This window comes from Mauremys reevesii, linkage group 2, assembly GCF_016161935.1.
Source record: "Mauremys reevesii isolate NIE-2019 linkage group 2, ASM1616193v1, whole genome shotgun sequence".
In the NCBI taxonomy this organism is placed as follows: Eukaryota; Metazoa; Chordata; order Testudines; family Geoemydidae; genus Mauremys; species Mauremys reevesii.
Genome location: NC_052624.1, coordinates 281,185,866 through 281,199,132, shown reverse-complemented (window position 1 = coordinate 281,199,132; position 13,267 = coordinate 281,185,866). Strand labels below are relative to the sequence as shown.

Below are 13,267 nucleotides of genomic sequence, written 5' to 3'. Positions count from 1 at the left end.
GTTACCGAGGAACGCAGCATTTTTGGTGTAAGGGATATAAAATGGGAACACATCTATAGGGATCTGCCTTTGGCATCTACCCATGAAATCGGGGGAGAGGGGAAAGGCCAGACTATGTAGAGACGGGGCGGTCATGTGTTTGGATTATTCATGTATTGTATTTTCGGAAGTTTAGGAAATTAAGCCAGCAAAGCTGAATGTGGTTCCAGGTTACATCTCTACTCATAGCTCCAGTCATAAAGGGCCCCAATCCTGCAAGGTGCTGAGAAGCCTTCATTCCCATTGACAACACTGGGAGCTGAGGGTGCTCAGTAGCCGGCAGCGTAGACCACACACAGCAAGAGCTTATGAAAAGCAAATAACAGTGGAGTTCATTAGAAGTTCATCTTCTAGAGTCTATGGAGACAATTTGCTCGTCCTCTCCTCTCCTTCCAAAGTGGTGCAGGATTCACTCTGTGCCGCCGACCCCACAGAATAAAGTGTCATTGTCCCATTAGCGGAGCATTATAACCATGTGCAGTAACGAATCCTCAGAGTAGGGCAGTAATAACAGATATGACTGTCAAGTGTATAAAGCACTGAATAGCTCCCATTGTTGTGTTTCAATGAGCCCTCCAATGCAGCACTCGTTTGGCACAGGAAAGCCGATGATTACCTTTGTGGATTAATTAAAGCTGAAAGATTTCAATTGGGCTGCCTTTGTTTGCATTGCTATTTTATTTGCAATAGTATATGTATTTGGTTTTGTCAGAGCCATTAATTATGTATCAATATTAACTAGGGATATGCTTTGTTACTCTAGCACTGCCAGCTCTGACCTCCTCAATTTGTCTCTTTGTGGGAGAGCCAACTTGGTCTCTGCAAAGTTCTAATTCCAAGCAGAGATTTTGGGAGCAAAGGCAGAAATCAAGGGATAGTTACCTGATTTGGGAACTGGGTAGCCAAATGGGTAGAAGTGACAGCAAATGTGGGGAGAAATTTCACAAAATTCTCACACACACATTTCCCTCCTTCCCAGGGAAATATTAAATTTTGAAGATAACTTTTGTCAAAATTTGAAACATTTCAGCCAGCCCTATTTTGGGAGGGTTGGTTACAGCTCCAACATTTGGACCATGTTACTCAAAAGCTTCCTCAGGACCTGCACACCTCTAAGCTAACATGAGCTAAGTTTTGAGACACACGCAGGGATGATTTATGGTTCTGAGAATGGAAGCTGTACCAAGTGCAACTATTTTTGATATGAGCAAAAGCAAACAAACAGCCACTTCTTTGAGATTCGCTTGGAGGTTTGGGTTCATTCCAACTTTAAACTCAAAGCAAAACTCAGTCGAGTACAAATCTTTGAGAAGTAACATCTGGAAGGTCTGGGGGGCATTCACATGAGCCACTGTAAAACCACTAAGTTCCTCACAGCTCAAATGCTAACCTGGCAAAGTAGCTCCCAACTTACCATGTGGAATAGCATATTAGAGGATAACAGAATCTCAGCAGTACGACACTAGAACCAACCCTGTTCTATTTCATGTTGTGTGCCCCAGGTTACTTACTGAGAATGGGAGTTCTGACCCTAAGATTGCAGTTGGTGCTGGACACGTTTCCAGATGGACATCTCTGGAGACCAAAGTCCTCTAGCTCGCAGGAGAAGCAGTAGCAGTACAAGCTTTCTCTCCACTATCCTTCAGACCTACCCTAGAGGACCCTCTTCTAGGGTAGCTTAATCTGCATGCCCTCTCTGCTGATAGGACCAAGTGTGGAGCCAGTTACTGCCAAACATGGTGGTGGTTTGGGGTGATGTGGAGAGCTGTCCATCAGGAACAGGGCCAAGAGCCGCTGGAGGGAATGCTCTGTTTTTTCCCGCCTTACCTGGGCAAAGTGCAATGTTGCAGAACTTAGTTTGTTTTTCAGGTCCCTCGCAGGGGTTTCCACCAAACTGAGGGGGTTTGCAGGTGCGGGTCCGATCCCTGTACCCCCGCCCACACGTTGAGGAGCACAGACTCCACGGAGACCACTCGTCCCAAGTGCCGTGCACTGAAATCAAAGCAGAGGGAATAAACATCCCATCCTAGGGAGTCTTAGATAGCTAGAGAATCATTGCATGGAACATGGTATCTTGCCCATAGTAAGAAACCCATTAGAAACCAGCGTGGGAAGGACCAAAACAAATCAGCCAGGAATGTGCAGAGGAGAACTGCATGGAACATTTCATGAATTGCCACCAAATGGCTCTTCGCTAGTTTCACAAATGTGAAAAATCCTGACACGCTTTTCACTGACCCCCCCCTCCCTCTTCACATTTTTGCTGGGGGAAAAAGGCCTTTTTGAGCAGCAGAAATACACTTTCAGAAAGAGAAAACCTTGATGAAATCTGGACAGCTCCAATGTCAAAGGCACTAAACGCAACACCTCTGCTAATGCTACTTTACCCAATGCTTTCTCTTTTATCTCTAAACCTCCACAAGGCATCAGCCTTTTAGAAAGTCGCAGCAATGTCAGGAGGCAGACATCTAAGTGCTAATGCATCATTCAGCAGTGACGCCATCACAGGCAGAGCTAAAGAGATTTGGAATAGCTAGATGGGCTTGCAAATCTCTAGCGTTGTTATGGCTGTACAAGCATTGACTAGTTACCCCTGTTAACTGCTAGAATTAGACATCACAAGGTGCAGCATAGAGCTGATTGGAAACACTTTGACAAAACCATTTTCCAATTAAAAATGTAGCTCGATGGAAACCAAAACACTTTGCAAAATCAGATCAATTTTGCTTCAGAACAAAAAACGAATTCTGAAAATGTTCAAACAATCCCATTTCAATTTTCTGAATGAAACATTCCGATTTTTTCACTTTGCAATGACTTTCTGTATTTGAAAAAATATATAATATAATATACAATTTTAAAAAGTCAAATCAAACCCAAATGTTTTCAGAGATCCAAAACTATTTTTTTTCCGAAATTTCTTTCATGGACAATTTTTGGGTTCCATTCCAAACAGGAATGAGGACAGATTTCAAAATCTCAAAACCCTTTACGTAACAGACTTTTCATCCTCCACACAGGTCTCGTACAGCAGCTCTGTTTGGACAGCATCCAGGAATTGGAAAGTTTATCCTAGCAGCCATTTGGGTTATAAATCAGGATAGCACAGTTTTAGGCTTCCCAGGATGGCTCAGTTGTAGAGCAATATAATCCAACCTAGCCAAGGTGGGTATGGTACACTTGTCACCATAAAATCTAGGTTCCAAGTGCCCTAAGAGCAGTCCCGACCTCCTTTGTGGGTTTTTATCCTCTCCAGCTCAAGTTCTGGATCAAATAAGAAAGTTCAGAGGCCACTGCAAAAACAATCATACTAAAAAAAGAGGCAAGTGAACTTTTCCAAACCTCAGAATCCTGAGCAAAGATTCTGAGTGGTTCTTTACTGAATGGGATCGCATATCCCTAGCAGAGGGTTATCTCGTATGGGGAAAGAATATGTTAATTTCCAGTGGTGAATAAACCACCATCCCCAGCAAACACGTTAAAGCCTACGTACGGTTCTGTGGCTTTCCACAGAAACCACCTGTGACCGTGGGATATGAGTAGAAGGCAATGCTGGGAAGCAGGGGAGGTGGGAGCAGGCAGAGCACAGGAGAGCAGCAGTTTCTCCATTATAAATTGCTACGTGAGAGCAGCATGGCTGCTTGGGAGACAGAGATTGCATCAGGCTGCAAACTCAGGGTCTTGGATCCTGAGCTGGGGAGCGCTCCTTGCCATTCGGATTTGGACAGCAGAGCAGTTCCTGGTAATGCAGGGAACATCCGGTAAGCACAGTGTCGAGAGCCCAGATCCCGAGCGCCTCCTCCTTCCCCACAGTTTGTGCCCGTGGAGTTGGTGGCGCACCTGGGCAGACGGCGGAGTTGTTGCACTGTCTCTGCTCCCGGAGAGGGCCGCTGCACTGCGTGCTGTAGGAAGACGACACACAGAACCTGGTCCTGGTCTGCCAGCCCTCCCCACAGGTGGTCGAACACACGCTCCACGGGGACCACTCCTCTGCTGCAGGGTCACCTGTCAGGTTCAGAGCAGAAGGTGAGGCCACGGCGTCAGAACCTGGGCGCGGTAACCCCTATGGTTATAGTGAGGGAGGGCGGAGACGGGGGTCCGGTGTGGGTGACGGCATGCTTTGGAAAACAAGAGAAAACCCACCCCAGCTTTCTCCTTCCTCACTGGCCTCTGCCAGCCTGTACCAGTGGAGGCAGAGGGGAGCAGAGAATGAGCCTGGTGGGGACACTGACTGAAGCTACCCATCAAGTTGTTCCATATAATCCCTGCCCACCATCCAAACCTCAAGCAGCCCTTTTGCAGCAAAGGCCGAACATACCAAGATCGTGGCCCAAATGCCTGCATCACCTTTCAATACCTACCCCACGGTAGGTGACATAGGCAGGGAGGGAAGAGGGTATCCCATGGCTTCGATACCCTCCAACACACACGAGAACCTAGCCCCGCAGCTGGAAGCCAGACAATAATCATTTAGCGAAACCTCATTTATTTCAGATAGAGTGTTGAAAATGACATCTGGCGCACCTGTAACGTACCATACAGGACCTATTATATGCAGAGACAATCCATAGAGATGGACATTTGAGAGGGGATGAGCAGAGTTCCCAGCACCCTTTGACCCAAGAGGGGAGATAAGGAATGACCAAAATGTCCCTCTTCGCAGCTCCATACTGTAGGAGATCACCAACTGCCTACCAGTGCGACACAAGATAATTAGCAGAAGCCCCTTGTGGCATCTCCCTTTCAGAGCTAAAAGCTCTGAGTGCAATCTCACCAGACTATGATAGCCACTGACTGCTCAGGGAGAGCTTTGTGTACCAACCACTGGCAGGGTAACTGGGCCATGGGATTTCAAGGGATTGTGACAAACCGTATCGGACCAATAGGAGTCGGTATCTGTATATTTGTCCAGTGATATTCTAGGAACTATTGATCTCTCTGATTCGGTGCTTATATTTCAACTGCTTCTGAGGACTGAAGCTATTTGGACAGTTGATGTTTAATGATGTCCCACTGTAAGGATGAAGTGAAGGCTGTCAGGGTTCCCTCCCCACTCTGAATGCTGGGATACAGATGTGGGGATCTGCATGAAAGACCCCCTAAGATTATTTCTACCAGCTTAGGTTAAAAATTTCCCCAAGGCACACATTCCTTTCCCTGTCCTTGCACAGTATTGCTGCCACCACCAAGTGATTTAGACAAAGATTTAGGAAAAGGACCACTTGGAGTTCCTGTTTCCCCAAAATATCCCCCCAAGTCCCTTCACCCCCTTCCGTGGGGAGGCTGGAGAATAATCTACCAACCAATAGATTAACAAAGTGAGCACAGACCAGACCCTTGGGTTTTAGGACACTAAAAACCCAATCAGGTTATTAAAAGCAGAACTTTATTATAAAGAAAAAAGTAGAAGCAGCACCTCTGTAAAATCAGAATGGAAGGTAACTTTACAGGGTAATAAAAAGATTTAAAACACAGGATTTCCTCTCTAGGCTCAACTTCAAAGTTACAAAAACAGGAATAAACCTCCCTCTTAGCATAGGGAAAATTCACAAACTAAAACAAAAGATGATCTAATGCATTTCCTTGCTATTACTTACAATTTCTGTAATCTTAGATGTATCATTTCAGTAGGAGCTGGGTTACCTGCTAGGTGTCTCTCTCTCTATACAGAGGGAACAACAAAGCGAGCACAAACAAAGCCTCTCCCCCCGCACTCCAGATTTGAAGGTATCTTCTTTCCTTATTGGTCCTTTTGGTCGGGTGCCAACCAGGTTATTTGAGCTTCTTAACCCCTTACAGGTAAAGGAGGGATTTTATGCTACCCTTAGCTGTATGTTTATGACAAAGGCCATTAGTAACTCTGGATTTAAGAGCGACCAGTGGATGAGGACCTGTGGAGGGGAAGGTTTACAGAGAGCCTTAACGACAAAGAGAGTTGGACTTGTCTTGATTTCCTCTGCTTGACATGTCACTGGCTCCTGCTCTGGTTGATATTGCATGGCAGAATTAAATAGGAGAGAGATTAGGACAAATCTTTACCTTCTAAAAATTCAGGTCCATCTCTGCTGTATAACATCCACCTTGGGCTGCCCATTCACAGCACAGATGGTCCCCGCCCCCCCGAAGATTAGACAACAAGAAAAGGAGAGGTTTGGTGCTTGCAGTCCTGTCTCCCCTGCTCAGTGTGAATGGGGGACACAGGAAGAATACTAGACACAACTGCCCATGTTCATTAAGCCAAAGATGATCAATACCACTTTGTTCTGTTGATTTGCCTCTGGAGATTAATCCATCCAACCAGTGGCTGTTAGACCAACTATAGGAACCACTAGTCTCAGTCACTGCTTCTAGAGTAATCAGTCCTTGTCTAGAGACCATGAGACACAGCAAAGCATCTCTCTCCAGCATCTGATTTTGAAGTAGAGGATCTTCTGGGAGATCGGTACAAGAGGACGGGATTGTTATGACAATTGGACCAGGTCTTTGATAACTGACGGCATTCTGACAGCCCTGTCAGACAGATACAGCATTACTGGACTTACAGCTCCCTAGTGGCAAGTTCCACTCCTCATGAGCAGCCTTCTCCATCACCACCACCTTAGAAGCACCCTTGTCTCCTACAAGATGCCCAACAACCGGTGTAATATCCAGGGAAAGCTCTGCTCCAGCTCTTAGACTGCTGCTCTCAGTCTTCCCTTCAGACCTTCCTCTATAGGTACGTCTACACTGCAAGTGAAGGTGTAACTGTAACAGGGGCAGTCAGACCCGATCTAGCTTTAATCTAGCTAGCATGGATAACAATAGCCATATAGATGTGGTGGCCCAGGTTTCAGCGCAGGCTAACAACCAGAGGACCTACCCAGGGTCCTTGGAGGGCCTGTACTCTGGTTGTTAGCCCATGCAGAAGCCACATCACCCCATCTGCACTGCTATTATTATCTGTGCTCGCTAGATTTAAACTCACACAGGTGTGCTTACCCCGGACACAATCACATCTTTCACTCGTCGTGCAGACATACCCTCCAAAGGCGTTAATGGTGCACTTAATGATTTGCACTGCTCAGAAAACTGCCACAGATTTTTTTTAACCCTGCACCAGCAATTCCCACCTCCGCCGCACCAGTCTTTTAGCAGACAACCAAGCCAAGAGTGTAAAGACAATGACCTTCTTGGCCGGGCTGGGAAAGTTGGGTGTGGGCCAGGATCATAGAAAAGTTGGCCCCTCAACTGTAGATGGTGATGGGGCTTATCTGCTTCTGCCTCAAACATGCTGCAGCAGCTCATGCTTTTGGTACATCGTCTACGCTGTTACCAAGAGGCAGGCCATCCCTCTTATCTGGCTCTTTAAACACTACCTGTCTAGGCTGGAAAGCCATTTCCAAAGAGAGAGGCGGGGAAAAGCCCGCAGTGAGACTTATGTGTTCTCTCTGTCAATTGTATGGTGCATAGAGAATGGGAAATTTAATAGTCCGCTCTGCAATCTAATCATATCCCGGCGGCTGTCTCGGATGCACATTTGAAAGTGCCACATTGAAATGAAAGGTAGGACGCTGCCTTCTGTATGTCGTGGTGCTATTAGAGGAATTCATGTCCTCTACGGCCCAAGTTTCACCTCCTCCCTCTCTTCCCCCTTCCTTATTCTGGGCATTTTCCCTTTCACAGTACAGAGAGCCATGATTAGAAGGGAAAGGGAATCTGGCGGGACCTTTTGCAATTATCATCACAGCTCTTGCATTTCCCCTGACCTCACTTTCTAAAACCAAAAGAGTGGTTTTTTAAAAAAAAAATTTCTCTGATGCCTGGGCAAATATGCCTGTCCAAGCCTCAGGGCCTGAAAAATGGGAAATCAAGAAGTTTCCACTCACTCTGGACCTGTTCCACAGAGCTGCTCAGAACCCCTGGGCATGAGGCCTCAGGAAATCCTGAGGGTGCCAATCACAAAAATCTTGTCCGTAGAATGTTTTGTGCTTCTCAGGTCAGATCTTCACCTGGTGTAAATCAGTGTAGCTCCATTGATTTCAGCGAAGCGACTCTAATTTACACCAGTTGCAGATCCGGTCCCTATAGTTTAAATATGTTCCTAGTTACTAATCGCTGCATTCCATGTCCCTAATTAGTGCCAGTTAAATGTCACTTATTTAAGGACAAGATTCTGCCCAAAGAAACCTGTCCTCTAATTGGAGTTTACACCACTTCGCACATGGGCGGTGGAGTCATGTTAGTAAAGACACACTCCGCTACTGTTTTTAGAATAAGAGGTCCCTCTTCCAGGCACTAGTGCTGTATAGAATGGTTTTACTTCACCAGTCACTGCTAACTAGTTTAACCCATGGTAAGCATGATGTGACAGTGGTGTCTTAGCATAGTATGATCCATGGTAAGTACACAGGGTCCTGTGTTCCCCTTCTGTTAAAATATAGTTAATCACAGACCTTCTTAGAGGGGAGGCCCTAACCGGGACCCTAGGCCCCTAACCCTAAAGGAAACAGCTACAAGCACAGTCACGAGAAAGCAGACTTACACACAACTTGAGTTCCAGCTTTGTTTCATTTCTTTACCAGGGAACACAGCCTGCCTGGAACTCTACGCAGCACACAGAGCTATCTAGTGGCTGAATAATATAACTGCAATACATGTCTCATTGCTTCTCCGATGTAAAAAAGGCCAGCGCATGCTGCTCCCAGTAGATGCACTAAGATACGGAAGCTGTTTTTCTTCCCGTTGGAGTTTCCACAAGCCCAGGTGAAAGGGCAATGCCACGTTGATGACTCCCCCCGACCCCCTTTGACAATCACAGGGCAGTCAGGCAGATTTCCTATTCCTTTTGTGCCCCCTGCATCATGAAGCAGTGGGGATGACACAACCCTTATATAACACCAGGTCATCTGCTACTGTATAAGTAACAAGTACTTATAAGAGGGTGCTGGCATGGAAGAAAGATTAAAGCTATCACACAATGACAGACCAGGGTGCCTGGTTTAATGGGGGCCAGACAGACTCCCACAAGCTATGAAGGTGCTTAGGACAGTGGGGTCTGCAGCAGACGAGTGGGCTCGGAGAGCATCGTGTGTAAGACCCCAGAGCTGTGCCTCATGGACTGCCATGCCTGATTGGCTGAGGAAGCTTTCAGGCCAGCTCTTAAGCCAAGCAGCAGGTGCAGCTGACTGGCTGCTCCAGGCATCTGCTTGCGGATTCTCCGCCTCCTTGTGCCTGTCTCGCTCCAAGCCCTGCACCCAGCCTCAACTCTGCCCTGGACCTGCCCTTGCTCCAGTCCTGCCGTAGCCTCACCGCGGCCTCTGAACCAGCCCTACTCCTGTCTTCTCTGACTCCGGTTCTGGTATTCTGATCCTGATTCCTGCTCCGACCACTAGAGATGCTGGCCTATGACCTGGGATCCTGACAGAAAGCCCTGTAACTGCACCAGCTCATGGTATGCTGGAAGGATGCGCCACTGCTACTTTCACCACAGTCAAGAGATTCAAAATGTGGAGATGCCTGGTGTTAGTGGTGGCATCTGTCCATGCTAGTGCAACACCCAGGGGATAAACTAGGCTCAATGATTGCTGATGATGAGCAATCCTAGCAAAGAGCGATGAGGAGAGACCTCTGGTGTTAGGCTAGCACCAGGGCCAAATGGTGCCCCAAGCCAGGAGCGTCTTCGGCACACACACACACCCCGCCCACCACTCCGTGTGTTAAACTTTTGAATACCTTATTTTTATTGCATTTGTAGCCCATTTCACGACTTTGATGCACAATTTGCATGCATGACTTATCCCTGACATGTAAGACTGACTGGTGGCGCCCCGCCCCTTATATACCCACGAAAACATGCCTGACAACATTCTACAAGGTTTGAGGGAAATGTCGTTCTCAGAAGGTCTGGAAGGTTCCACAAGATTCTACAAAGGTCCAGAACATTCTAGGAGGTTAATGAAAAATGAAGCCACATACGGAATACCTGAAACATTTTACTTCAAATATTCTATTTTCCCTTTTGTCGCTAACAACAAAAACAGCACACACACCCCCAACTCTGGTACCCCAGGTGGTAACCTGAGTTGCCTGCCCCTAAATCCGGCCCTGGTTAGCTCATTCATCATCCATCATCTATGCCAGTGTAGGACTCTTCCATCTATCCATTTACTTCCAGGGTGTCCATCAGTATGGTAGCTGGGCATAATATACTGTTCCCCATAGTATACTCTCCTCTGTTTCATCCAGCCCAACTTTATAGGAGACGGACAAAAGGAAAGGAAAAAGGTGTGGGGGGGAGAAAAATGGGAAACCCTGCTGACTCCTTCCCCTGGTCCTGTTCTCTGCCCATGGGATAGGAGTGATTCTCATTGACTTCACTGGAAGTTATATGTATCCTGCAGCAGCAGAATAAGCTGGAGTCTAGGACATCACTTTGCTGGGTTTAACAATGAGAAACAGTCACAGCTGCTCAGCTGCGGCCTTAGCCGCGGGTGCTGATTGTGATGGGAATTTGTCTTGGCAAACAAATTTAAAAAAAAAATCCAATCAATATGTGAGTGCACTTGTGTGCCCAGGAAGCTTAATTAATTTCCTACAGGCTGGAAGTAGCTTTGTCAGACTAGCTCCTTGTTTTGCGGAATAAGCGAAAGCTGCAAACGAATCAGCTCCGATCTCCATTGTAGATGGGCAGGGCCCTGGAAACGCCTGTGCAGTCAGCAGACTGCTGACAGCCCCTTTCCCAGATGGTTATGGGGAATTGCTTTCTCTCTTCCTTTTTCCTTCACAGCTGCACATGCTTAGCCGAGGAGGGAGTTAGCAGAGGTGCAGATCAAGAGACTGTCAGCGTCACCATACCGGCAGCTGGCTACAGTGCTCCAAGGAAGAAGAGAAATTAGCAGCCCGCCTCACGAGTTTGACAGAGGATGAAGACGGCTGTCAAGGGTTTGCATCCTTAACTACACACCACGTTCCAACTAGCAGAGCGACCAGGCTCCTCCTGTGTATCTCACCAGTGAAAGTGGCTCACGTCCTGATTTTTACCCTCCTTGCACTGCAAGATCCGACAGAGCCAGGTCTCCATGTTTCCCACAGGAACATTACAGAGGTGACCTTGTCCCACCTGCTCCTGCAGGTTTGCTGCTTTCAGCATATTCCCAGCAGGTCTGACAGTTCAGATACAGATCTGAACGGATGCAAAGTTAAAGGGTGTTTGGAGCTGGGATTTTTCCATGACAACTGCCGAGTTCCTCATTAAAAAAAATATATAAACCATCCTGGGTGATAAGTGAAGGTGAGAACCCAGTGTGTCCGGTACATCCGTGAGCACATGTTACAGGGATGGTGCAGTGAGTGGCAAAGCCAGGGGACTGCTGGGCTCCTGTCCACAGGGAACAATAATTCTCTCCCATTTCACTGTGTCGTAGGGGTGCTGCCCTCTGGTTACTGGAGAGCCCAGCAGATGCTTGTTATGCATCTCAACAGGCTAATCAAATGTAAAGCCGCAGCAGGTGAAGTTGGAAGTGAAGGCTGCCCGCTCACCTCTCCCTAGCGCCCGGTGGAAAAGCTTTAGCTCTTGTGTCAGATTAACAAGGGCTGTCGCTGAGATTGCTCTGGCTCGCTAAAGCCTGAGCGATCCCACGCTGTGCTGTGACTGCACCAGCCCTGCTGAATGAATCTCCTACTTAGCTGGACTCCGGTTATGTTCCCCGTAGGTAGGGCTGCTCGGAAATGGTTCATCAGAATTGCTTTCCACTAGAAAACGCTGTTTCGACTAACCTGAAATATTTCAACAACATTCTCTTTTTAAAAACTGGCAAAAATCATTTAAAAATTTGGGATTTTGGATTCAAAACAACTTTTCGCTTTGACATTCACTTTTTAAAATTTAAATAAAAATGGCTGAAATCAAAACCAACCATTTCAAATCTCTCACCACAAAATGTTTTGTTTGATTTGAAATGATTTTTTTTTTATTTTGTTTCACAAAAAGAAAATTGACCCTTGGAAATGTTGGCCCCTCCACCAATCTCTCTCCTTGTTAGAGAGGTAGCTTTCCAAATGCAACCTGGGGAACTGAGGGCAGGTCTACACTAAGGGCGGGGGTCGAACTAGGGTACGCAAGTTCAGCTACGTGAATAGCGTAGCTGAATTCGAAGTACCCTAGTTCGAACTACTCACCCGTCCAGACGCCGTGGAATCGAAGTCCGCGGCTCCAAGGTCGACTCCGCCACCGCCTTTTGCAGTGGTGGAGTACCGGAGTCGACCGCGGCGCTTCCGGAGTTCGAACTATCGTGTCCAGATTAGACGCGATAGTTCGAACTCCGAGAAGTCAAACTCACCGCGTCGACCCGGCTGGTAAGTGTAGACTAGCCCTGAGATCCATTTCAACCGGCCATTTCCTTCACTCTTCAAATGCCAAATCCCCTTGGACTTTGCCTCTGTGGATTTAGTAGTCCAGGTTTAGTTTTGCAAGCAGTAATCACTTGCCACGATATCTGGGTTCAGTGCAACACAAGCAACCGTAACCATCACATCTAATAGGAACAGCTCACCATTTGAGTCACTTGAAATGGTACTAGGCCAGAGCATCGGGGAACATACTATGGGGAACAATCTTGTACTGGCCGAGGAGGACAAACAAGATGACTGGCTAGGACCAGGTGTTTCCATCTCCATAGCTACAAACATCATCTTTTCTTATTAATGATGGGTTATCTATTACTAGAACCAAGTCAGTGTTCATGCTCAGACTAGGGGGGACTCCCCTCACCCCCCACCCCAAGCTCTGGAAGGGGAACTAGCTCTCAGTGGCTGTCTGTGACGGCAGACCCACTTGTTTCAATGAGCCTCTCTTCACTCAGCAGGGTAGGGTGGTGCTAATGACAAAGGGCCTGACTCGAATCTCACATACACAGGTGCAAATCAGGAGGAATGCCAGGAAAGGCCATGCAATCATAGCTGCAGATGTCAGATCGGAACCAGGCACTAACAGCCAAATTCATCACGGCTATAAATAAATCCACGGACAGCAGGGACAAATTTACCCCAGGCGATCAGTTCTGTCTTCACTTACACTCGTGTAGATCCAGAGTAGCTCTCCGGAGGTGGTGGTGTAAATCCGGAGTAAGTCCATTGACTTGAACAGAGTTAGTCTGGATTTACACTGATGTAACTGAGATCAGAAACTGGTCCAAGGGGAGCTGCTGGGCCAATGTGCACATGGGGAGGGAAAAGGCCTAATGGGGCATTT

General features: G+C 47.1%; 1 protein-coding gene across 1 annotated transcript in view; it reads right to left on the bottom strand.

The window, feature by feature from the left end:
* Nucleotides 1-13,267, bottom strand: part of ADGRB1 (adhesion G protein-coupled receptor B1) — a 349,272-nt gene that overhangs the window by 175,782 nt on the left and 160,223 nt on the right. The window contains exons 5-6 of the mRNA XM_039525203.1: nucleotides 3,880-4,044; nucleotides 1,867-2,031 (exon numbers count right to left, since the gene is read on the bottom strand). Of these exons, the coding sequence (XP_039381137.1) occupies nucleotides 1,867-2,031; nucleotides 3,880-4,044 (330 nt within the window). The remainder of the gene's footprint in view (nucleotides 1-1,866; nucleotides 2,032-3,879; nucleotides 4,045-13,267) is intronic.